We start from the raw sequence: 26,728 nt of genomic DNA, 5'->3' as shown, positions 1-26,728 counted from the left end.
ATGTCACCTTGATAGGAGCTGCCCACGTAGACTCATGTGTCTACTTGTGCTAAGAAGCAAACTCCTCACCAGTACCATTTTATGTCTTATAGTCCAGTTTAATCTTTGTTTGAAGAGTTGTTTTGGGGAGTGGTTTTAGTTTTGGGCTAACAGAGGGTCTGGGGACCATGACCTCTGGGGTCCCTCCAGTCTCAGTCAGACCATTAAGCCTGGTCTTTTTCCTAGACTTTCAGGTATACATCCCACTTTTCTTCTGCTCCATTGGGGATTGTCTGTTATGTTTCCTGTCAGGGAAGTCATTGGTGGTAGCTGGGTACCATCTAGTTTTTCTGGTCTCAGGCTGATAGAGTCTCTGGTTTATGTGGCTCTTTCTTTTGGGCTCGGATTTTCCTTGTATCTTTGGTGTTCTTCATTCTCCTTTGCTCTAGCAGCATTGAGACCAGTTGATGCATCTTAGATGGCCACTTGCTAGCTTTTAAGACCCCAGACGTCACTCACCAAAGTGGGATGCAGAACGTTTTCTTAATAAACTTTGTTATGCCAGTTGACCTAGATGTCCCATGAAACCATGGTCTCCAGACCCCTGCCCCTGCTACTCTGTCTCTCAAATTGTTTGTTTGTATTCAGGAAACTTCTTAGCTTTTGGATTAGTCTAGTTATGCTGACTTCCCCTAATAAATTATTTTAAAAAATCAATTTAATGGTAATGTAAGAATTTACTTCTGGATTCTCAGTTCTACTGCATTGATCTATATGTCTTTCCTTTATGCTGGTACTACACAGCCTTGATTCCTGTATCAGGTTGAGGAAGTTCTTTTCTATTCCCAGTTTGTTGGGTGTTTTTGCTATGAAGGGATTTTGAATTTTGACAAATGCTTTTCCTGTGTGAATTGAGATATTCATGTGGTTTTTGTCATTTATTCTATTAAATATGGTGTATTACATTTATTCCCCCATGTGTCTGTCAGTTTGTCATACTGTGGGGGCTTCTGTGTTGCTGTGATGGTGGGAGCTATGCCACCTGTATTCATATACCAGCAGGGTCACCCGTGGCAGACAGATTTCAGCTGAACTTCCAGACTAAGATGAGGACGAAGGACCCGGCAGTCTACTTCTGAAAAGAATTAGCCAGTGAAAACCTTACGAATAGCGGCGAAACATTGTCTGACATAGTACTGGAAGATGAGCCCCTCAGGTTGGAAGGCACTCAAAATAAGACTGGGGAAGAGCTGTCTCCTCAGAGTAGAGTCCACCTTAATGTCGTGGGTGGAGTCAAGCTTTCGGGACCTTCATTCTTTGATGTAGCATGACTCAAAATGAGAAGAAACAGGAGCAAACAAGCATTAACAATCTGAATGTGGAATGTATGAAGTATGAAACTAGGAAAACCAGAAATCATAAAAAATGAAGTGCATAAAGATTACTATCCTAAGCATTGGTGAGCTGAAATGGACTGTTGTTGTTAGGTGCCGTTAAGTCATTTCCGACTCATAGAGACCCTATGTATAACAGAATGAAACACTGCCTGGCCCTGCGCTATTCTCACAGTTGTTACGCTTGAGTCCATTGTTGCAGCCACGTGTACAATCTATCTTGTTGAGGCTCTTCCTCTTTTTCGCTGACCCTCTACTTTATGCAGTAGAATGTCCTCCAGGGACCGATGCCTCCTGATAACGTGTCCAGTGTATGTGAGACATAGTCTCACCATCCTTGCGTCTAAGGTGCATTCTGGTTTTACTTCTTCCAAGACAGATTTGTTCATTCTTTTGGCAGTCCATGGTATATCCAGTATTCTTCGCCAACACCACAATTCAAAGATGTCAGTTCTTCTTCAGTCTTCCTTATTCATTGTCCTGCTTTTGTATAGAGAAATGGACCGATATTGGTTATTTTGAATTGAACAATCATATGGTCTACTATGCTGGGAATGATAACTTGAAGACGAGTGGCATTGCATTCATTGTCAAAAAGAACATTTCAAGATCTATCCTGAAGTAGAACGCTGTCAACGATAGGATAATACCTATACGTCTATAAGGAAGACCAGTTAATAGGACTATTATCAAATTTATGCACCAACCACTAAGGCCAAAGATGAAGAAATTGGAGATTTTTAGCAACTTCTACAGTCTGAAATTGATCGAATATGCTGTCAGAATGTATTGATAATTACTGCTGATTGGAATGTGAAAGTTGGAAAGAAAGAAGGAGTGGTAGTTAGAAAATATAGCCTTGGTGATAGAAATGATGCTGGAGATCACATGATAGAATATTGCAAGACCAACGACTTCTTCATTGCAAATACCTTTTTTCACCAACATAAACGGTAATTATACACATGGACCTCACCAGATGGAATATACAGGAATCAAATCAACTACATCTGTGGAAAGGGACGATGGAAAAGCTCAATATCATCAGTCAGAACAAGGCCAGGGGCCCACTGTGTAACAGGCCATCAATTGCTCATATGCAAGTTAAAGTTGAAGCTGATGAAAATTGGAAGAAGTCAACGAGAGCCAAAGTACAACCTTGAGTATATCCCAACTGAATTGAGAGACCATCTCAAGAATAGATTTGATGCATTGATCACTGATGACTGAAGACTAGACGAGTTGTGGAATGACATCAAGGACAGCATACGTGAAGAAAGCAAGAGGTCTTTAAAAAGACAGGAAAGAAAGAAAAGATCAAAATGGATGTCAGAAGATCCTCCGAAACTTGCTCTTGAACTTCGAGTACCTAAAGCAAAAGGAAGAAATGATGAAGTAAAAGAAATGAACCGAAGATTTCAAAGGGCAGCTTGAGTAGACAAGTAATGTGTCATGATGACGTGCAAAGACCTGGTGATGGAAAACCAAAAGGGAAGAACATTTTCGGCATTTCTCACCCTGAAAGAACTGAAGAAAAAATTCAAGCCTCGAGTTGCAATATTGAAGAATTCTACGGGGAAAACATTAAACGATGCAGGAAGCATCAAAAGAAGATAGAAGGAATATGCAGTCACTACCAAAAAGAATTGGTTGATGTTCAGCCATTTCAGGAGATAGCATATGATCAGGAACTGATGGTACTGAAGGAAGAAATCCAAGGTGCAGTAAAGTAGAGGCTTTGGCAAAAAACAAGGCTTCAGGAATCTATGCCAAGAAAATTGGAAGACAGTTACCTGGCCAACTGACTGGAAGAGATCCATATTTGTGCCTATTCTCAAGAAAGGTAATCCAAGTGAATATGGAAATTATCAAACATATCATTCATATCACATGCAAGTAAAATTTTGCTGAAGAGCATTGAAAAGTGGCTGCAGCAGTATATCTACAGGGAACTGCCAGAAATTCAAGCTGGATTCAGAAGAGGTTGTGGAACAAGAGATATCATTGCTGATGTCAGATGGACCCTGGCTGAAAGCAGAGAATACCAGAAAGATGTTTTCCTGTGTTTTATTGACTATACAAAGGCATTGGACCGTGTGGATTATAACAAATTACTGGTAACGTTGCGAAGAATGGGAATTCCAGAACACTTAGTTGTGCTCCTGAGGAACTATACATAGATGAAGAGGCAGTTTGGACGGAACAAGGGGATAACTTCGTGGTTTAAATTCAGGAAAGGTGTGCATCAGGGTTGTAACCTTTCACCATACCTATTCAATCTGTATGCTGAGCAAATAATCTGAGAAGCTGGACTATATGAAGAAGAATGAGGCATCAGGATTAGAGGAAGACTCATTAAGGATCTGCATTATGCAGATGACAGAACCTTACTTTCTGATAGTGAAGAGAACTTGAAGCAGTTATACTGATGAAGATCAAAGCCCTTGGCCCTCAGTATGGATTAAACTTCAACATAAAAAAAAAACTTCACAACTGGACCAATAAGCAACGTCATGGTAAAGAGGGAAATGATTGAAATTGTCAAGGTTTTCATTTTACTTGGATCCACAATCAACACCCTTGGAAGCAGAAGTCAAGAAATCAAAGACGCATCGTATTGGGCAAATCTGCTGCAAAAGACTTCTTTAAAGTGTTAAAAAGTAAAGATGTCGCCTTGAAGACTAAGTTGCATCTGAGTCACGCCGTGGTGTTTTCAGTTGTTTCATATGCATGTGAAAGCTGGACGATAAATAAGGAGGACTGAAGAAGAACGGACGCCTTTGAATTGTGGGTTGGTGAAGAATATTGAAAATACCATGGACTGCTAAAAGTATGAACAAACCTATCTTGGAAGAAGTGCAACCAGAGTACTCCTTAGAAACAAGGATGGTGAGACTATATCTGGCGTATTTTGGCCATGTTACCAGGGGTATCAGTCTCTGGAGAAGGACACCATTCTTGGTAAAGTAGAGGGTGAACCAAAAGGGGAAGACCCTCAACAAGGTGGATTGACACTGGCTGCAACAGTGGGCTCAAGCATAACGACTGTGAGGATGGTGCAGGACTGGGCAGTGTTTAGTTCTGTTGTACATAGGATTGCTATGAGTCGGAAACGACTCAACGACATGTAACAACAACAAGAAATTACATTTATTTATTTTATACACTGAATTAACTTTGCGTACTTGTGATAAATCCCTCTTGATTATGGTGTACGGTGCTTTTTTATATATCGTTGGAGTAGTTTGTTGGTATTTTGTTAAGGATGTCTGCATCTATATTCATAAGGGATATTGCTCTGTAGCTTTCTTATATGTCTTGTTTGGTTTTGTTATCAGCAAGAATGACCTCATAGAATGAGTTAGGAAGTATTACCTCCACTTCTGTTTTTTGGAAGAGTTTGTGAAAAATTGGTGATAATTCTTCTTTAAATAATTGATAGAATTTTCCAGGGAAGCCGTCTGGTTCTGCGCTCTTCTTCGTGGAAAGTTTTTTGATTACTAAGTCAGCCTCCTTAGTTGTTATATGTATATCCAAATAATTTATTTCTTCTTCAGTCAATTTCAGTAGTTTGTGTCTTTCTAGGTTTTATTAATTTCGTTTTGGTTATCTAACTTGTTTTCATACAATTAATTGTTCATAGTATATTCTCTTACAATTCTTTTTCCTTCTGTAACGTCAATAGTAATGTCTCCTCTTGTACTCCTATTTAAATAATTTTGGTCTTCTCTCTTTTTTCTTGATCAGTGTAGCCAGATATTTGTCAATTTTGTCAATCTTTTAAAAGAACCAACTTTGGTTTTAATACTTTGTTATTTTTGCATTCTCTATTTCATTAATTTCTGCTCTAATCTTTATTATTTCTTTTCTTCACCTTATCTTAGATTAAAAAAAATTTTTTTTCCAGTATTTAAGGTGGAAGGTTAGATTTGAGGTCTTTCTTCTCTTTTAATGTAGGTGTTTACAACTATAAATTTCCCTCTAGGCATTGCTTTTTATTTCATTTATTGTACTTTTAAACTAAAGGCTTTCTATTTGATACTTTCTTATAATTTCTGTTTCTTTATTGATATTCTCTATTTGGTGAGAGGCCATTCTCATACTTTCCTTTAATTCTTTACCCATGGTTTTCTTTAGTTCTTTGAACATATTTAAAATAGCTGATATAAATATTTGTCTAATAATTTCAACATTTAGGCTTCCTCAGAGACAGTTCCTATTAATTGTTATTTTCTCTGTGTATTGACTATACTTTCTTGTTTCTTTACATGCCTCTTAGTTTTTTATTGAAAGCTGGATATTTTAAATAATATAGCAGCTTTGGAGAACAGAGTCTACCCCTGCCCCTCCTTTCAAGATTTGTTGTTGTTACTGTTTGCTGTTATTTCTTTTTGTCATAATTTTTTTTTCTCACTCAAAGTTTGTATACCTATTGTTTTTTTGACATTGGTTGCGATCCCCACAATGTGACAGCACTCTCCCCCTGTCCACCCCGGGTTCCCTGTGTCCGTTCTTGCAGTTTTCCTGTCCCTTTCCTGCCTTCTTATCGTGCTTTTGGACAGGAGTTGTCCATTTGGTTTCATGTATTTGATTGAACTAAGAAGCATGTTCCTCACGTGTGTTATTGTTTGTTTTATAGGCCTGTCTAATTTTTGTCTGAAAAACAGGCTTTGGGAGTGGTTTCAGTTCTGGGTTAGCAGAGTGTCTGGGGGCCATAGCCTCCGGGGTTCCTACAATCTCTGTCAGACTAGTAAGTCTGGTCTTTTTTGTGAATTTGAATTTTGTTCTACATTTTTCTCCCACTCTCTTTAGAACTCTCTGTTGTGATCCCTGTTAGAGCAGTCAGTGGTGGTAGCTGGTTACTATCTAGTTCTTCTGGGCTCAGGCTGGTGGAGGCTGTGGTTCATGTGGTCCTTCAGTCCTCTGGGTAATATTTACCTAGTGTCTTTGGTTTTCTTCTTTGCTCTGGATGGGATGGGACCAATAGATGTATCTTAGATGGCTGCTCACAAGCTTTTAAGACCCCAGATGTTACTCACCAAAGTAGGATGTAGAACATTTTCTTTATGAACTTTGTTATGCCAATTGACCTAAATGTGCCCCGAGACTATGGTTCCCAGCCCTTGGCCCCAACAACTAAGTCTGTCAAGTTGTTTGAATGCATTTGGAAAACTTCTATGACTTTGCCTTGGTCAAGTTGTGCTGACTTCCTGTATATTGTGTATTGTCTTTCCCTTGACCAAAGTATACTTTTCTACTATCTAGTTAATGATTTTCCCTGCCCCTCCCTACCCTCGTAACCTTCAAAAAATGTTTTTTTCTGGGTGTAAACCTTTTCTTGAGTTTTTGTAATAGTGGTCTCATACAATATTTACTATTCTGTGGTTGACTTATTTTACTCAGCGTAATGCCCTGAAGTTTCATCCATGGTGTGAGGTGTTTCACGGATTCATCATTGTTCTCCATCTTTGCATAGTATTCCACTGTGTGTGTGTACCATAATTTGTTTATTCATTCATCTGCTGATGGGCACTTAGGTTGTTTCCATCTTTTTGCTATTGTGAATAATGCTGCAATGAACATGGGTGTTCATATGTCTATTTGTGTGATGGCTCTTACTTCTCTAGGATGTATTCCTAAGACTGGGATTGCTGGATCGTATGGTATTTCTCTTTCTAGCTTTTTAAGGAAGTGCTACATCATTTTCCAAAGTGGTTGTACCATTTTGCATTCCACCAGCAGTGCATAAGAGTTTCGAACTCCCTTTAACCTCTCCAACATTTGTTATTTTCTGTTTTTTTTTTGATTAGTGGCAGTGTCATGGATTGAATTGTGTCCCCCAAAAATCTGTGTCAACTTGGTTAGGCCATGATTCCCGGTATTGTATCGTTGTCCTCCATATTGTGATTGTAATTTTATGCTAAAGAGGATTAGGGTGGCATTGTAACACCACCCTTACTCATGTCACCTCCTGATCCAGTGTAAAGGGAGTTTCCTTGGGGTTTGGCCTGCACCACATTTTATCTCTTAAGAGATAAAAGGAAAGGGAAGCAAGCAGAGAGTTGGGAACCTCATACCACCAAGAAAGCAGTGCCAGGAGCAGAGTGCGTCCTTTGAACCCGGGGTTCCTGTGCAAAGAAGCTCCTAGTCTGGGGGAGGATTGATGAGAAGGCCAACAAGAAAGAGAATGCCTTCCCCTGAAGCTGACGCCCTGAATTTGGACTTTTAGCCTACTTTACTGTGAGGAAATAAATTTCTCTTTGTTAAAGCCATCCACTTGTGGTATTTCTGTTGCAGCAAATACTAGATGACTAACACAGCCAGTAATGTCAGGGTATAATGGTATCTCTTTGTAGTTTTGATTTGCATTTCTGTAATGGCTCATGATCATGAGCATTTCCTCACGTGTCTGTTAGCTATCTGAATGTCTTCTTTGGTGAAGTGTTTGCTCACATCCTTTGCCCATTTTTTTTAAATTGAACTTTAGATGAAGGTTTACAGAACAAACTAGTTTCTCATCAAACTGTTAGTACACACATTGTTGTATGACATTGGTTAACAACCCCATGACATGTCAACACCCTCCCTTCTCAACCCTGGGTTCTCTATTGCCAGCTTTCCTGTTCTCTTCTACTTTCCAGTCCCCGCCTCAAGGCTGGTGCCCCCCTTTAGTCTTGTTTTGTCCCATGGGCCTGTTCAATCTTTGGCTGAAGGGTGAACCTCAGGAGTGGCCTCATTACTGAGTTGAAAGGGTGTCCAGGGGCCACACTCTCAGGGTTTCTCCAGTCTCTTTCAGGCCAGCAAGTGTGGTTTTTCCTTTTGGGTTAAAATTTTGTTCTACGTTTTTCTCCGGCTCTTTCCAGGACCCCTCTGTTGTGATCTCTGTCAGAGCAGTCAGTGGTGGTAGCCAGGCACCATCTGGATGTACTGGACTCAGTCTGGTGTAGATATGATCCATTAGTCCTTTGGACTAATCTTTCCCTGTGTCTTTAGTTTTCTTCATTCTTTCTTGCTCTCGAAGGGGTGAGACCAGTGGAGTATCCTAGATGGCTGCTCACAGGCTTCGAAGACCCAGATGCTACTCACCAAAGTAGAATGTAGAACATTTTCTTTATAAACTCTGTTATGCCAGTTGAGCTAGATGTTCCCTGAGACCATGGTCGCCACAGTCCTCAGCCCAGCAATTCAGTCCCTCAGGGAGTTTGGATCTGTCTACGGAGCTACTGTGGCCCTGCCTCATACAGGCTTTGCTGGCTTCCCTAGTATTGTGTACGGTCTTACCCTTCCCTTCATCAAAATTACCGCTTATCTATTAAGTGTTTTTCCATTCCCACCCTCTCCCCTCACTTGTAACCATCAAAGATTCTTTTTGTATGCAGACCTTTTCATGGGTTTTTACAGTAGTGGTCTCATACAATATTTGTCCTTTTGTGATTGACTTATTTCACTCAGCATAATGTCCTCCAAAAAAAAATTTTTTTAATGTCCTCCAGGTGCATCCATGTTATGTGATGCTTCACAGATTCAGCGTTGTTCTTTAGTGTTGCGTAATACTCCACTATGTGTATGTAGCACAGTTTATTTATCCATTCATCTGTTGATGGGCATCTGGGTTGTTTCCATCTCTTTCCTATTGTCCTTTGCCCATTTTTTAATTGGATTATTTGTCTTTTTGTTGTTGAGATATCGAAGTATTGTAAATTTTAGAGATTAGACCTTGTCAGCTATGTCGTAGTCAAAATTTTTTTCCCAGTTTTTATGTTCTCTTTTTAATCTATTGGTGAAGTCTTTTGATGAGCATAAGTGTTTAATTTTTATGAGTTCCCAGTTTCTTAGTTTTTCTTCTGGTGTTTGTACATTGTTAGTTATGGTTTGTATACTATTTTTGCCATGTTTTAGGACCCCTAGCATCTGAACTAATTTTATAAAATCTGTATTCTTTGTTGTATGTGGCCACTGAAGCCTCTGTTTGGTTATTTTAGTGATCAACTAATGACTGAACACAGATTTTCTTAAATGACTGGAGCCAGGAAGTCTCTCAGTCTTTGTCGATGGGTTCTGTGTAGAGTTTTAATAGTTGCAAGCTCTGCATTAACCTTCACTTCTTGCTTGTGCAGCGCATAAAGTTGAGCCAGAGGTTAGAGCTTAGGGCCTTTTCAGGTCTTTTCTGAGCATGTGCACAGCCCTAAACATGGCCCCAGTACTATGCTGGTGTGTGGCCTTCTAGATTCCCACAAATATGTTGGATCTCCAGTGAACATCCAGTTTTTCAGCTTTTGCTTTTAAACTTTTTGGTTAGCCTTTTGTTTGAGACAACTGTTATCCGCTACCTGTTTAGCCAGAAAGTTAAATAATTGTCATTAATTTTTTTTTTTTTTTACAAATTCCCCCAAGGAAAAAGGCTTATTGCATTGGTTGAGCTCTAGTTAGGACAAACGTAGGTATCCTTATAAGTGGCCTCTTCCAGGGAATTATCAGACGGGTGTAATAATGACAGTTCTCTAGATATGTGGCTTTGAAGGATCTCCAACCCATTTCTGCCCCCCTGATTGATTCCATGATCTTTTAATTTTTTTTTTCTTTTTAACTATGGTTGTGGTCTGTTGGCTTTCAAGTCTACTGTGGAGCTGAAAGGAAGGGAATGTGAATAGGCAAGTTATAATAGCATATAGCTTGCACTGGGTTTTTTGGGGTTTACTGTTCTTATTGGTATTCATTTCTTGAATAAGTGCTTCCTGTATTGCTTCAAGACTTTATTTAATTTCCAGATTTCTGAACTGTTGATACTGACAATTTTTGCCAGTTTTCTCATTGCTTTTATGAAGGAGATAATTTTCAGAGGTTCTTACTCCACCATTTTTTCTGGTATTCCCTTGGTAAATGTTCTTGAGTAAATGTTTCTTAATTTTTTTATATGCTCTTTGGTCACTTTAGAAAGTCTTTCAATGGTTGTTTTGACAATTCTGTATAGTTTTGTCATTGCTTTTTGGGAAGAGGATTTGCCAAGTTCCTCACACAGTCATTCCAGAGATTCTGCCCCTCCAGTTTAGAATTTAATAACCAATTAAACTATAACCTCATTCAAGATATTGGTGAAATACATTTTTAGACATACAAAGACAAAAAAACTTTTGCTACCTGTTATGGATTGAATTGTCACTCTCCAAAGTATGTGCTGTAAATCCTAACCTCTATTCCTGTAGTTATAATCCTATTTGGAATTGGGTTGTATTTGTTATGTGAATGAGGCCAGATTAGTATAGAGTGTATCTTGAGTACACCTCTTTTGAGATATAAAAGAGATTAAACGAGCGAGAAAGCAGAGATGCCAAGCCACATGGAGATTTCTAAGGAACCAGGAAACAGAAGCCGAAGAGACAAGTACCCTCCTCCAGAGCTGACAGAGAAAGAAAGCCTTGCCCTAGAGCTAGCACCCTGAATTCAGACCTCTAGCCTCCTAAACTGTGAGAAAATACATTCCTGTTTGTTAAAGCAATCTTCAGGGGGTATTTCTGTTATAGCAGCTAAGTTATAGATAACTTAGACACTACCCATTAACTCTCGCTAAAAGTAATACTGAAAGCTGGATGAAAAATATATCAAGAAGGAAGCGAGCCGTTTGTTGCAAGAAACAATGATAGGTGTCAAATCCTCTGTCACTGAGCAGTAGAGACAGGAAGAAGGGGACTTTTTAGATGATATCCTGAAATTCTGTCAAGCCTGTTACAGCTGGGACCAGAACTTTGTTTGATGTGGTATAAAAATGATATTCTAATGATCATATTTTGGGTTAATGATCGTATTTGAAACATATTAAGAGTTCAGTTAAGATCCTATGTGGTAATCTGGTGTTACAAGTGTCCTTTTAGTTAAAAGTAGTATGTCTCCCCATGTTTAATGGAGGAAAAAGTGTATTTGTGAATAACAAAGCCTTTGTCTTTAACAGGTGAGAGGAATGACTTGTGCTTCCTGTGTTCATAAAATAGAGTCTACCCTCACAAAACACAGAGGGATTTTCTACTGCTCTGTGGCCCTGGCAACCAACAAAGCACATATTAAATATGATCCAGAAATTATTGGTCCCAGAGATATTATCCATACAATTGAAGTAAGTTCCAAGATTTTGTATTTCTATGTCTGTATGTATTCAATCAGTACTGTCTTGAATTGCTCCTGTTTTGAATGAAAATGAAAAAAATCTGACCCTTTTAGATAACATCTGTCTCAAAATTTGATGTGAATGTGTCTACCTTTTTTCTTGGTCTTTGTAGGACGAGTTCAGCAAAGGTGTAGTACATTATTAATCAGGAGCAGGGTTAAGTTAGAGCTATAAATCATTTAAAAATATTTTAAAATGGAAGTATACTTTGTTATAAGTAAGATTCATATTATCACTAAGAGAGCAAAGCATCCTGCTAGATGCTTTATTGCTTGTTGTGTCAAAGTAAACGACTATTTAAAAATTTTATTGTGATAAAATACATATAACAAAACATTTGCCATTTGAACCATTTTTACATGCACAATTCGGTGACATTAATTACGTTCACCATGTCATGCTACCAACACCACTATCTGGTTTCAAATTTTTCATCACCCTTAACATAAACTCTATCCCTTAAGCAATACCTCCCCATTTCCCCTCCTACCTACCCCTGGTTACCACTAATAAACTTTGGTCTCTATGTATTTGCATATTCTAGATATTTCATATTAGTGGAATTACACAATATTTGTCCTTTTGTATTTGACCTGTTTCACTCAGCATAATGTTTTCAAGGTTCATCCACGTTGTAGCATGTTATCAGGACTTCATTTCTCTTTATGGCAGAGTAATATTCCATTGTTTGTATATACCACATTTTGTTTATCCATTCATCTGTTGGGTACTTTCCACCTCTTGACTATTGTGAGTAATGCTGCAGTGAATATTTGTTTACAAGTGTTTTTTTAATCCTCTTCTTTCAATTTTTCTTTTTTTTAATGTGATTTATTTATTGTGATTTTGGTGAAAGCTTACATAGCAAATTAGTATCTCATTAAACAGTTAATACACAAATTGTTTTGTGATATTGTTTGCCAACCCTGCTATGTATTAACATTCTCCCCTTCTCCACCCCAGGTTCTCTTTTTCCATTTGTCCAGTTTTCCTGTTCCCTCCTGCCTTCTCGTCTTTGCTTTTGGGTTGGTGTGTCCATTAGTCTTGTATACATGATTGAACTATGAAGCACGCCCCTCATGTGTGTTGGCGTTGACCCTATAGACCTGTCTAATCTTTGACTGAAGAACCAACCTCAGGATTGACTTCAGTACTGAGTTAAAAGGGTGTCCAGGGGCCATACTCTTGGGGTTTCTTCAGTCTCTCAGTCTCTCTCATACCAGTAAGTCTGGTCTTTTTTGTGTGTGTGAATTCGAATTTTGTTCTGCTTTTTCTCCTGCTCCTTCCGGGACCCTCTATTGTAATCCCTGCCAGAGCAGTTGGTAGTGGTAACCAGGCACCATCTAATTGTTCTGGGCTTAGCCTGGTGGAGGTCATAGTAGTTGTGATCCATTAGTCCTTTGGACTAATATTTCCCTTCTGTCATTGATCTTGATTCTCCTTTGCTTCAGCCAAGATGGAACAGGTATCTTAGGTGGCCACTTGCAGGCTTTTCAGACCCCAGTTGCTACTCACCACAGTCGGATATAGAACATTTTCTTTATAGACTATGTTATACCAACAGAGCTGGATGTCCCCTGAGACCATGGTCCCTAGCCCTCAGCCCGGTAGCTTAGTCTCTCAGGGTATTAGGATGTGTCTGTGAAGCTTCTGTGACTTTGTCCTGGTGATGTTGTGCTGACTTTGCTAGGTACAATCTTACTGGTCTTCTAGGAGAAAGTTACACAGAAGACATTTTCATAAAACATTCTTTCAGTTCTTTTGGGTATATAACTAGGAGTGGAATTGCTGGGCAATATAAAATTTCTGTGTTTAACGTTTTGAAGAACCACTAAAATGTTTTACTCAGCAGCTGCACCATTTTACAACCCCACCAGCAGTGCATGAGGGTTCCAGTTTCTCCACATCCTCCCCAACACTTATTTTCCATTTTTGCACATAATAGCCATCCTAGTAGGGGTAAAGTAGTATCTCATTGTGGTTTTGATTTGCATGTCCTTAATGACTAATGGGAGCCCTGGTGGCGCAGAGGTTAAGAGCTGTGGCTGCTAACCAAAAGGTCAGCAGTTCAAATTTACCATCTGCTCCTTGGAAACCTTATGGGGCAGTTCTACTCTGTCCTGTAGGGTTACTGTGAGTTGGAATCGACTCAGTGGCAACGGGTTTGGTTTTTCAGTTTGATTAATGGTGTTGAAGAGCCAAAATATGACCTTGAGTATATCCCACCTGAATTTAGAGACCATCTCAAGAGTAGATTTGACTCATTGAACACTAATGACCGAAGACCAAACGAGTTGTGGAATGACATCAAGGACATCATACATGAAGAAAACAAGAGGTCATTAAAAAGACAGGAAGAAAGAAAAGACCAAGATGGATGTCAGAAGAGACTCTGAAACTTGCTTTCAGACATCGAGCAGCTAAAGCAAAAGGAAGAAATGATGAAGTAAAAGAACTGAACAGAAAATTTCAAAGGGTGGCTAGAGAAGACAAAGTTAACTATTATAATGACATGTGCAAAGAGCTGGAGATAGAAAACCAAAAGGGAAGAACACGCTCGGCATTTTTCACGCTGAAAGAACTGAAGGAAAAAGTTCAAGCCTCGAGTTGTGATAGTGAAGGATTCTATGGGGAAAATATTAAACGACACAGGAAACATCAAAAGAAGATGGAAAGAATATACAGAGTCATTATACCAAAAAGAATTAGTCGACATTCAACCATTTCAAGAGGTAGCATGTGATCAGGAACCGATGGTACTGAAGGAAGAAGCCTAAGCTGCATGGAAGGCATTGGTGAAAAACAAGGCTCCAGGAATTGACGGAATATCAGTTAAGATGTTTCAACAAGTGGATGTAACACTGGAAGTGTTCATTTGTCTGTGCCAAGAAATATGGAAGATAGCTACATGCCTGACCGACTGGAAGAGATCCATATTTATTCCTATTCCCAAGAAAGGTGATCCAAGAACAGTATCATTAATATCACATGCAAGTAAAATTTGCTGAAGATCATTCAAAAGTGGCTGCAGCAGTATATTGACAGGGAACTGCCAGAAATTCAGGCCAGATTTAGAAGAGGACGTGGAACCAGGGATATATCATTGTTGATGTCAGATGGATCTTGGCTGACAGCAGAGAATAACAGAAGAATGTTTACCTGTGTTTTATTGACTATGCAAAGGCATTCGTCTGTGTGGATAATAACAAATTATGGATAACATTGTGAAGAATGGGAATTCCAGAACACTTAATTGTGCTCATGAGGAATCTGTGCATAGATCAAGAGACAGTTGTTTGGACAACACAGGAAAGGTGTGTGTCAGGGTTGTATCCTTTCACCATACCTATTCAGTCTGTATGCTGAGCAAATAACCCGAGAAGCTGGACTATAAAAAGAAGAATGGGGCATCAGGATTGGAAGAAGACTCATTAACAGCCTGTGTATGCAGATGGTACAATCTTGCTTGCCAAAAGTGAGAGGACTTGAAGTACTTACTAATGAAGATTAAAGACCACAGTCTTCAGTGTGGATTACACCTCAACATAAAGAAAACAAAAATACTCACAACTGGACCAATAAGCAACATCATGATAAACAGGGAAAAGATTGAAGTTGTCAAGCATTTCATTTTACTTGGGTCCACAATCAGCACCCATGAAAGCAGCAGTCAAGAAATCAAAAGACGCATGGCATTGGGCAAATCTGCTGCAAAGGACCTCTTTAAAGTGTTGAAAAAACAATGAAGTCACCTTGTAGACTAAGGTGCACCAGACCTAAGCCATGGTATTTTCAATCGCATCATATGCATGTGAAAGCTGAACAATGAATAAGGAAGAACGAAGAAAAATTGATGCTTTTGAATTGTAGTGTTGGCGAAGAATATTGAATATACCATGGACTGCCAAAAGAATGGAAACCCTGGTGGCGTAGTGGTTAAGAGCTATGGCTGCTAACCAAAAGGTCCACAGTTCGAATCTGCCAGACGATCCTTGGAAACCGTATGTGGCAGTTCAAAAGAACGAAGAAATATGTCTTGGAAGTACAACCAGAATGTGCCTTAGAAGCAAGGATGGCGAGACTGTGTCTTACATACTTTGGACATGTTGTCAGGTGGGATCAGTCTCCGGAGAAGACCATCATGCTTGGTAAAATAGAGGGTCAGCATGAAAGAGGAAGACCTTCAATGAGACGGATTGACACAGTGGCTGCAACAATGGGCTCCAATGTAACAATGATTGTGAGGATGGCACAGGACCAGGCAATGTTTCATTCTGTTGTGCTTCGGGTTGCTATGAGTTGGAACTGACTCGATGGCACCTAACAACAACAACAATGATGTTGAATAGCTCTTCATGTGCTCATTGCATTTGTATATCTTCTTTGATGAAATGTCTACTCCTGTCCTTTGCCCATTTTTTCGTTGTTGAGTTGTAGGAGTTTTGTTTATGTACATATATTCTGAATATTAAGCCTTTATTTTTTTATCATGTATATGGTTCCCAAATATTTTTGCCCATTCTGTAGGTTGTTTCTTTACTTTCTTGATAAAGTCTTTTGATGCGCAAATTTAGTTTCTTTTTTTCTCCTCCCAGGCTGAATTATTAAAGTTTTTATTGAAATATACATACAGAAAAGTACATGTATGTGTCATATTGCTGTTATGCCACCCTGTGCATAACAAAACAAAACACTGCCTGGTCCTGTGCTGTCCTCACAGTCATTGTAATGTTGGAGCCCATTGTTGCAGCCACTGTGTCATTTCATCTCATCAAGGGTCTTCCTCTTTTATGCTGACCCTCTATTTTACCAAGGATGATTTCCTTCTCCAGGGACTGGTCCCTCTCGATAACATGTTCTAAGCACCTGAGACGAAGTCGCACTCATCTCACTTCCAAGGAGCACTCTGTGTTTCTTCCAAGACAGATTTGTTCTTTCTTCTGGCAGTCCGCGGTATATTCAGCATTCCTCACCAATACCATAATTCAAAGGGATCAATTCTTCTTTGGTCTTCCTTATTCATTGTCCAGCTTTCACATGCATATGAGGCAATTGAAAATATCGTGGCTTGGGTCAGGCACATCTTAGTCCTCAAAGAGGCATCTTTGCTTTTTGTACTTTAAAGAGGTATTCTCGAGCAGATTTGCTCAATGCCATATGTCGTTTGATTTCCTGACTGCTGCTTCCATGGGAGTTGATTGTGGATCCAAGTAAAATGAAATCGTTGACATTGTGAATCTTTTCTCCATTTATGATGATGTTGCTTATTGTTTCAGTTGTGACTATTTTTGTTTTCTTTAGGTTTAGGTTGATGTGTAATCCATACTGAAGACTCTAGTCTTTGATCTTCATCAGTAAGTGCTTCAAGTCCTCTAAGCTTTCAGCAAGTGAGGTTGTGTCATGTGCATATCACAGGTTGTTAATAAGTCTTAAAACAATACTGATGCCCCATTCTTCTTCATATAGTCCTGCTTCTGGGATTATTTGCTCAGCGTACAGATTGAATAAGTATGGTGAAAGGATGAAACCTTGAGACACACTGTTCTTGATTTTAAACTGTGCAGTATCCCCTTGCTGTGTTTGAATGACTGCCTCTTGATCTATGTACAGGTTCCCATGAGCACAATTAAGTGTTCTGGAATTCCTATTCTTTGCAATGTTAGCTATAATTTATTATGACCCACACAGTCGAATACCTTGGCATCATCAGTAAAACACAGGTAAACATCTTTCTGGTATTCTCTCCTTTTAGCCAAGATCCATCTGACATCAGCAGTGATATCTGTTGTTCCATGTCCTCTTCTGAATCCAGCTTGAATTTCTGGCAGTTGCTTCTCGATATACTGCTGCAACTGATTTTGAATGATCTTCATCAAAATTTTACTTGCTTGTGATATTAATGATATTGTTCGATAATTTCTGCATTCTTTTGGATCACCTTTTTTTTGAATGGGTACAAATATGCATCTCTTCCAGTCGGTTGGCCAGGTAGCTGTCTTCCAAATTTCTCGGCGTAGATGAGTGAGCAACTCCAACGCTGCGTCCCTTTGTTGAAACAGCTTAATTGGTATTCTGTCTATTCCTGGAGCCTTGTTTTTCACCAGTGCCTCCAATGCAGCTTGGACTTCTTCCTTCAGTATAGTCAGTTCTTGATCATTTGCTATCTTCTGAAATGGTTGAACATCGACCAATTCTTTTGGTATAGCGACTCTGTGTATTCCTTCCATCTTCTTTTTGTGCTTCCTGCATCATTCAATATTTTGCCCATAGAATCCTTCAGAATTGCAACTTGAGGCTTGAATTTTTTCTTCAGTTCTTTTTTTTTCAGGTTGAGAAATGCCGAGTGTGTTCTTCCCTTTTGGGTTTCTAATTCCAGATCTTTGCACATTTCATTATAATATTTTACTTTGTCTTCTTGAGCTGCTCTTGGAAATCTGTTCAGCTCTTTCACTTCATCATTTCTTCTATTCACCTTAGGTACTGTACATTCAAAATCAAGTTTCAGAGTCTCTTCTGAGATCCATTTTGTTTTTTTCTTTCTTTCTTGTCTTTTTAATGACCTTTTGCTTTCTTCATATATGATATACTTGATATTCCACGGCTGGTCTGGTCTTCGGTCATTAGTATTTAGTGTGTCAAATCTGTTCTTGAGATGGCCTCCAAGTTCAGGTGGGATATACTCAAAGTCATATTTTGGCTCTTGTGGAATTTTTTGAATTTTCCTCAGCTTCATCTTGAACTTGCATATAAGCAATTGATGGTCTGTTCTGCAGTCAACTCCTGGCATTGTTTTGACTCATGATTTTGAGCTTGTCCATTGCCTCTTTCCACAAATGTTGTTGATTTGATTCCTGTGTTTTCCAGTTGGTGAGGTCCACGTGTATGGTTGCCATTTATTTTGTTGAAAAAAGGCATTTGTGATATAGAGGTTGTTTGTCTTGCAAAATTCTGTCATGCAATGTCTGGCATTATTTCTATCACCAAGGGCATATTTTCCAACTACCAATCCTTATTCTTCGTTTCCAGCTTTCGCATTCCAATCACCAGTAATTATCATTGCATCTTGATTACGTGTTTGATCAATTTCGGGCTCCAGAATTTGGTAAAAATCTTCAATTTCCTCATCTTTGACATTAGTGGTTGGTGTGTAAATTTGAATATATTAGTCGTATTCAGTGGGCTTCCTTGTGAGCGTATGGATATTAACCTATCACTGACAGTGTTGTACTGCAAGATAGATCTCGAAATGTTCTTTTTGACGATAACACGATGCCATTCCTGTTCAATTTGTTGTTCCTGTCATATTAGACTGTATGATTGTCTAATTCATAATGGGCAATACCAGTCCATTTCACCTCTGTAATGCCTAGGATATTGATCTTTATGTGGTACATTTCATTGTTGATGATTTCGAATTTTCCTAGATTCATACTTTATGTATTTCCCTTTCCAATTATTAATGGATGTTTGCAGCTGTTTCTTCTCATTTGGATTCAGGCCACATCAGCAAATGAAAGTCCCGAAAGCGTGACTCCATCCATGTCATTAAGGTTGACTCTACTTTGAGGAGACAACTCTTCAACAGTCATATTTTGAGTGACTTCCAACATGAGGGGCCCATCTTCTACGACTATATTAGACAGTGTTCCACTGCTATTCATAAGGTTTTCACTGGCCTTTTTTTCAGAAGTAGACTGCCAGGTCCTTCTTCCTAGTCTATCTTAGTGTGGAACCTTTGCTGAAACCTGTCCACCAAGAGTGACCCTGTTGATATTTGAACTACTGGCAAAGCTTCCAGTATCAAAGCAGCATGCAAGCCACCACAGTACTACAACCTGACAGATGCATGGTGGATACAAGTCAGAAACATACAAAACTCTGAGTTTCCGAAAACTGAACATACCTGTGTAACCAGCACCCAGATCAAGAAACAGATCATTACCACCATCCTAGAAGCCCTTTCATATCACTTCAAATGACATAGCTTACGGTTGTTTTTTTTGTTTGTTTTCCATTCAAAAATTTTATTCACAAATCGTTTTGTGACGTTGGTTGCAATCCCCTCAGTGTGTTAGCATTCCCCCTTTCCCTTTCCACCCTGGGTTCTCTGTGTCCATTTGTCCAGCTTTCTTGTCCCTTCCTAACTTCTGGTCGTTGCTTTTAGACAGGTGTTGCCCATTTGGTCTTGTATATTTGATTGAATTAAGAAGCACGTTCCTCACGTGTGTTATCGTTTGTTTTATAGGCCTGTCTAATTTTTGGTTGAAAGGTGGATTTTGGGAGTGACCTCAGTTCTGAGTTAGCCAGGTGTCCAGGGACCATAGTCTCAGGGGTTACTCTAGTCTTATTAGAGCAGTAAGTCTAGTTTTTTTTTTTTGTGTGTGTATGTGAATTTGAATTTTGTTCTACAGTTTTCTCCGGCTCTGTCCAGGACCCTCTATTGTGATCCTTGTCAGACTGGTTGGTGACTGTGGCTGGGCATCATCTAGTTCTTCTGGGTTCAGGCTGGCGGAGGCTGGGTTCATGTGATCTATTAGTCCTTTGGACTAATATTTTCCTTTTGTGTTTGGTTTTCGTCACTCTCCTTTGCTCAGAACATGATGGGACCAATAGATGTATCTTAGATGGCCGCTCATAATCATTTAAGACCCCACACACTACTCACCAAAGTCGAATATAGAACATTTTCTTTATGAACTATATTATGCCATTTGGCCTTGATCGTCCTCTGAGACCATGGTCCCCACCCCTCAGCCCAAGTAAATCGGCCACTTAAGGTGTTTGGATATGTCTAGGAATCTTCATTGTTTTCGCCTTGGTGAAGCTGTGCTGACTTATCCTATACTGTGTGTTTTCTTTCCCTTCACTAAAGTTAATACTTATCTACTATCTAGTTCACAATTTTCCCTTCCCACCCCTCTGTACCCTGTTAACCATCGGTGAATGTTTTTATCTGTGTGTAAACCTTTTCTTGGGTTTTTATAATAGTGGTCTCATACAGTATTTGTCCTTTTGTGATTGACTTTTTCACTGAGCATAATGGCCTCCAGATTCATTGATGTTGTGAGATATTTTGCAATTCATCATTGTTCTTTATCGTTGGGTATTATTCCATTGTGTCTATGTACCATAATTTGTTTATCCATTCATCCATTGATGGGCACTTAGGTTGTTCCCATCTTTTTGCTGATGTGAATAATGCTCCAATAAACATGGGTGTACATATGTCTATTCGTTCGACAACTGTTTTTTCTCTAGGATATATTTCTTGGAGTGGGATTGCTGGATCATATGGTATTTCTATTTATAGCTTTTTAAGGAGATGCCATATCGTCTTCCATAGTGATTGTACCATTTAACATTCCCACAGCAGTGCATAAGAGTTCCAGTCTTCCCACAGCCTCTCCAATATTTCCTGTTTTTTTTTTTTTTGATTAGTGCCAGTAATGTTGTGGTGAGATGTTATCTCATTGTAGTTTTGATTTGCATTTCTCTAATGGCTAATGATAGTGAGCATTTCCTCATGTTTCTGGTTAGCCACCTGAATGTCTTCTTTGGTGAAGTGTCTGTTCATATTCTTTGCCCATTTTTTAATTAGATTATTTGTCTTCTTGTTGATGAGGTATTGAAGTATTTTATAGATTTTAGAAATTAGACCCTTTTGGATATGTTGTAGCCAAAAATTTTTTCCCAGTCTATAAGTTCTGTTTTTGCTTTTGGTGAAATCTTTTGATGAGGATAAGTGTTTAATTTTTAGAAGTTTGTAGTTATCTTGTTTATCTTCTGGTGTTTGTACATTGTTAGTTATGGTTTGTATCCTACTTATACCATGTGTTAGGGACCCTAGTGTTGTCCCTATTTTTCCTTCCATGGTCTTTATCATTTTAGGTTTTTTATTTATGTCTTTGAGCCATTTTGAGTTAGTTTTTGTGTATGGTGTAAGGTATGGGTCCTGTTTCTTTCTTTTTCTTTTTTTTTTACAAATGGACATCCAGTTTTGCTGGCTCCACTTGTTAAAAGTCTCTCCTTTTCCCATTTAATGGGCTTTGGTCCTTTATCAAAGATCAGCTGACCATAGGTGAGTGGATTTACATCTGGGTTCTAGATTCTTTTCCATTGATCTACGTGTCTGTCATTGTACCAGTACCTGGCTCCTTTGACTGCTGTAGCTGTATAGTAGGTTCTGAGATCAGATAATGTGAGGCCTCCTACATTGTCCTTTTTCCTCAATAATACTTTGCTTATCTGGGGCCTCTTTCCTTTCCATGTAAAGTTGGTGATTACTTTTTCCATCTTGTTAAAGAATGCTGTTGGTATTTGGATTGAGATTGCATTGTATCTGTAGATTGCATTTAGCAGAGTTGACACTTTCACAACGTTGAGTCTTCCTATCCATGAACATGGTATGTTTTTTTGTTTATGTAGGTCTCTTTTGGTTTCTTGCAATAGTGTTTTGTTGTTTTCTTTGTTTAGGTCTGTTATATTGCGGGTTAGATTTATTCCTAAGTATTTTATCTTTTTTTTTTCTATTAACTTTTATTAAGCTTCAAGTGAACGTTTACAAATCCAATCAGTCTGTCACATATAAGTTTACATACATCTCACTCCCTACTCCCACTTGCTCTCCCCCTCTTGAGTCAGCCCTTTCAGTCTCTCCTTTCGTGACAATTTTGCCAGCTTCCCTCTCTCTCTATCCTCCCATCCCCCCTCCAGAGAAGAGTTGCCAACACAATCTCAAGTGTCCACCTGATATAATTAGCTCACTCTTCATCAGCGTCTCTCTCCCACCCACTGACCAGTCCCTTTCATGTCTGATGAGTTGTCTTCGGGGATGGTTCCTGTCCTGTGCCAACAGAAGGTCTGGGGACCATGGCCGCCGGGATTCCTCTAGTCTCAGTCAGACCATTAAGTTTGGTCTTTTTATGAGAATTTGGGGTCTGTATCCCACTGATCTCCTGCTCCCTCAGGGGTCCTCTGCTGTGCTCCCTGTCAGGGCAGTCATCGATTGTGGCCGGGCACCAACTAGTTCTTCTGGTCTCAGGATGATGTAGGTCTCTGGTTCATGTGGCCCTTTCTGTCTCTTGGGCTCTTAGTTGTCGTGTGGCCTTGGTGTTCTTCATTTTCCTTTGCTCCAGGTGGGTTGAGACCAATTGATGCATCTTAGATGGCCGCTTGTTAGCATTTAAGACCCCAGACGCCCCATTTCAAAGTGGGATGCAGAATGATTTCATAATAGAATTATATTGCCAATTGACTTAGAAGTCCCCGCAAACCATGTTCCCCAGACTCCCGCCCTTGCTCCGCTGACCTTTGAAGCATTCATTTTATCCCGGAAACTTCTTTGCTTTTGGTCCAGTCCAGTCCAGTTGAGCTGACCTTCCATGTATTGAGTGTTGTCTTTCCCTTCACCTAAAGCAGTTCTTATCTACTGATTAATCAATAAAAAACCCTCTCCCACCCTCCCTCCCTCCCCACCTCGTAACCACAAAAGTATGTGTTCTTCTCAGGTTTACTATTTCTCAAGATCTTATAATAGTGGTCTTATACAATATTTGTCCTTTTGCCTCTGACTAATTTCGCTCAGCATAATGCCTTCCAGGTTCCTCCATGTTATGAAATGTTTGACAGATTCGTCACTGTTCTTTATCAATGCGTAGTATTCCATTGTGTGAATATACCACAATTTATTTACCCATTCATCCGTTGATGGACACCTTGGTTGCTTCCAGCTTTTTGCTATTGTAAACAGAGCTGCAATAAACATGGGTGTGCATATATCTGTTTGTGTGAAGGCTCTTGTATCTCTAGGGTATATTCCCAGGAGTGGGATTTCTGGGTTGTATGGTAGTTCTATTTCTAACTGTTTAAGAAAACGCCAGATAGATTTCCAAAGTGGTTGTACCATTTTACATTCCCACCAGCAGTGTATAAGAGTTCCAATCTCTCCGTAGCCTCTCCAACATTTATTATTTTGTGTTTTTTGGATTAATGCCAGCCTTGTTGGAGTGAGATGGAATCTCATCGTAGTTTTAATTTGCATTTCTCTAATGGCTAATGATCGAGAGCATTTTCTCATGTATCTGTTGGCTGCCTGAATATCTTCTTTAGTGAAATGTGTGTACGTATCCTTTGCCCACTTTTTGAATGGGTTGTTTGTCTTTTTGTGGTTGAGTTTTGACAGAATCATGTAGGTTTTAGAGATCAGGCGCTGGTCGGAGATGTCATAGCTGAAAATTCTTTCCCAGTCTGTAGGTGGTCTTTTTACTCTTTTGGTGAAGTCTTTAGATGAGCATAGGTGTTTGATTTTTAGGAGCTCCCAGTTATCTGGTTTCTCTTCATCATTTTTGGTAATGTTTTGTATTCTGTTTATGCCCTGTATTAGGGCTCCTAGGGTTGTCCCAAATTTTTCTTCCATGATCTTTATCGTTTTAGTCTTTATGTTTAGGTCTTTGATCCACTTGGAGTTAGTTTTTGTGCATGGTGTAAGGTATGGGTTCTGTTTCATTTTTTTGCAAATGGATATCCAGTTATGCCAGCACCATTTGTTAAAAAGGCTGTCTTTTCCCCAATTAATTGACACTGGTCCTTTGTCAAATATCAGCTGCTCATACGTGGATGGATCTATGTCTGGGTTCTCAATTCTGTTCCATTGGTCTATGTGCCTGTTGTTGTGCCAGCACCAGGCTGTTTTGACTACTGTGGCTGTATAATAGGTTCTAAAATCAGGTAGAGTGAGGCCTCCCACTTTCTTCTTCTTTTTCAGTAGTGCTTTGCTTATCCGGGGCTTCTTTCCCTTCCATATGAAATTGGTGATTTGTTTCTCTATCCCCTTAAAATAGGACATTGGAATTTGGATCGGAAGTGCGTTAAATGTATAGATGGCTTTTGGTAGAATAGACATTTGTACTATGTTAAGTCTTCCTATCCATGAGCAAGGTATGTTTTTCCACTTAAGTATGTCCTTTTGAATTTCTTGTAGTAGAGCTTTGTAGTTTTGTTTGTATAGGTCTTTTACATCCTTGGTAAGATTTATTCCTAAGTATTTTATCTTCTTGGGGGCTACTGTGAATGGTATTGATTTGGTGATTTCCTCTTCGGTGTTCTTTTTGTTGATGTAGAGGAATCCAAGTGATTTTTGTATGTTTATTTTATAACCTGAGACTCTGCCAAACTCTTCTATTAGTTTCAGTAGTTTTCTGGAGGATTCCTTAGGGTTTTCTGTATATATAATCATGTCATCTGCAAATAGTGATAACTTTACTTCTTCCTTGTCAATCCGGATACCTTTTATTTCTTTGTCTAGCCTAATTGCCCTGGCTAGGACTTCAAGTACGATGTTGAATAAGAGCAGTGATAAAGGGCATCCTTGTCTGGTTCCCGTTCTCAAGGGAAATGCTTTCAGGTTCTCTCCATTTAGAGTGATGTTGGCTGTTGGCTTTGCATAGATGCCCTTTATTATGTTGAGGAATTTTCCTTCAATTCCTATTTTGGTAAGAGTTTTTATCATAAATGGGTGTTGGACTTTGTCAAATGCCTTTTCTGCATCAATTGATAAGATCATGTGGTTTTTGTATTTTGTTTTATTTATGTGATGGATTACATTAATGGTTTTTCTGATATTAAACCAGCCTTGCATACCTGGTATAAATCCCACTTGATCATGCTGAATTATTTTTTTGATGTGTTGTTGGATTCTATTGGCTAGAATTTTGTTGAGGATTTTTGCATCTATGTTCATGAGGGATATAGGTCTATAATTTTCTTTTTTTGTAATGTCTTTACTTGGTTTTGGTATCAGGGAGATGGTGGCTTCATAGAATGAGTTGGGTAGTATTCCATCATTTTCTATGCTTTGGAATACCTTCAGAAGTAGTGGTGTTAACTCTTCTCTGAAAGTTTGGTAGAACTCTGCAGTGAAGCCGTCCGGGCCAGGGCTTTTTTTTTTGGGAGTTTTTTGATTACTGTTTCAGTCTCTTTTTTTGTTATGGGTCTATTTAGTTGTTCTCCTTCTGAATGTGTTAGTTTAGGTAGGTAGTGTTTTTCCAGGAATTCATCCATTTCTTCTAGGTTTTCAAATTTGTTAGAGTACAATTTTTCATAGTAATCTGAAATGATTCTTTTAATTTCATTTGGTTCTGTTGTGATGTGGTCCTTCTCGTTTCTTATTCGGGTTATTTGTTTCCTTTCCTGTATTTCTTTAGTCAGTCTAGCCAATGGTTTATCAATTTTGTTAATTTTTTCAAAGAACCAGCTTTTGGCTTTGTTAATTCTTTCAATTGTTTTTCTGTTCTCTAATTCATTTAGTTCAGCTCTAATTTTTATTATTTGTTTTCTTCTGGTGCCTGATGGATTCTTTTGTTGCTCACTTTCTATTTGTTCAAGTTGTAGGGACAGTTCTCTGATTTTGGCTCTTTCTTCTTTTTGTATGTGTGCATTTATTGATATAAATTGGCCTCTGAGCACTGCTTTTGCTGTGTCCCAGAGGTTTTGATAGGAAGTATTTTCATTCTCGTTGCTTTCTATGAATTTCCTTATTCCCTCCTTGATGTTTTCTATAACCCAGTCTTTTTTCAGGAGGGTATTGTTCATTGTCCAAGTATTTGATTTCTTTTCCCTAGTTTTTCTGTTATTGATCTCTAGTTTTATTGCCTTGTGGTCTGAGAAGATGCTTTGTAATATTTCGATGTTTTGGACTCTGCAAAGGTTTGTTTTATGACCTAATATGTGGTCTATTGTAGGGAATGTTCCATGTGCGCTAGAAAAACAAGTATACTTTGCAGCAGTTGGGTGGAGAGTTCTGTATAAGTCAATGAGGTCAAGTTGGTTGATTGTTGTAATTAGATCTTCCGTGTCTCTATTGAGCTTCTTACTGGATGTCCTGTCCTTCTCCGAAAGTGGTGTGTTGAAGTTGCCTACTATAATTGTGGAGGTATCTATCTCGCTTTTCAATTCTGTTAAAATTTGATTTATGTATCTTGCAGCCCTGTCATTGGGTGCATAAATATTTAATATGGTTATGTCTTCCTGATCAATTGTCCCTTTTATCATTATATAGTGTCCTTCTTTATCCTTTGTGGTGGATTTAAGTCTAAAGTCTATTTTGTCAGAAATTAATATTGCTACTCCTCTTCTTTTTTGCCTATTGTTTCCTTGATATATTTTTTTCCATCCTTTGAGTTTTAGTTTGTTTGTGTCT

At 38.9% G+C, this 26,728-nt stretch overlaps 1 protein-coding gene across 3 annotated transcripts in view; it reads left to right on the top strand.

Annotated features, from left to right (window-relative positions):
* ATP7A (ATPase copper transporting alpha) overlaps positions 1-26,728 on the top strand; it is a 210,446-nt gene that overhangs the window by 112,981 nt on the left and 70,737 nt on the right. For all 3 annotated transcript variants that reach the window (XM_049873291.1, XM_049873290.1, XM_049873292.1), the window contains exon 7: positions 11,320-11,481. In XM_049873291.1, the coding sequence (XP_049729248.1) occupies positions 11,320-11,481 (162 nt within the window). The remainder of the gene's footprint in view (positions 1-11,319; positions 11,482-26,728) is intronic.

This window comes from Elephas maximus, chromosome X (genome assembly GCF_024166365.1).
Source record: "Elephas maximus indicus isolate mEleMax1 chromosome X, mEleMax1 primary haplotype, whole genome shotgun sequence".
Classification (NCBI taxonomy): Eukaryota; Metazoa; Chordata; class Mammalia; order Proboscidea; family Elephantidae; genus Elephas; species Elephas maximus.
This window is presented reverse-complemented; position numbering and strand designations above follow the sequence as displayed.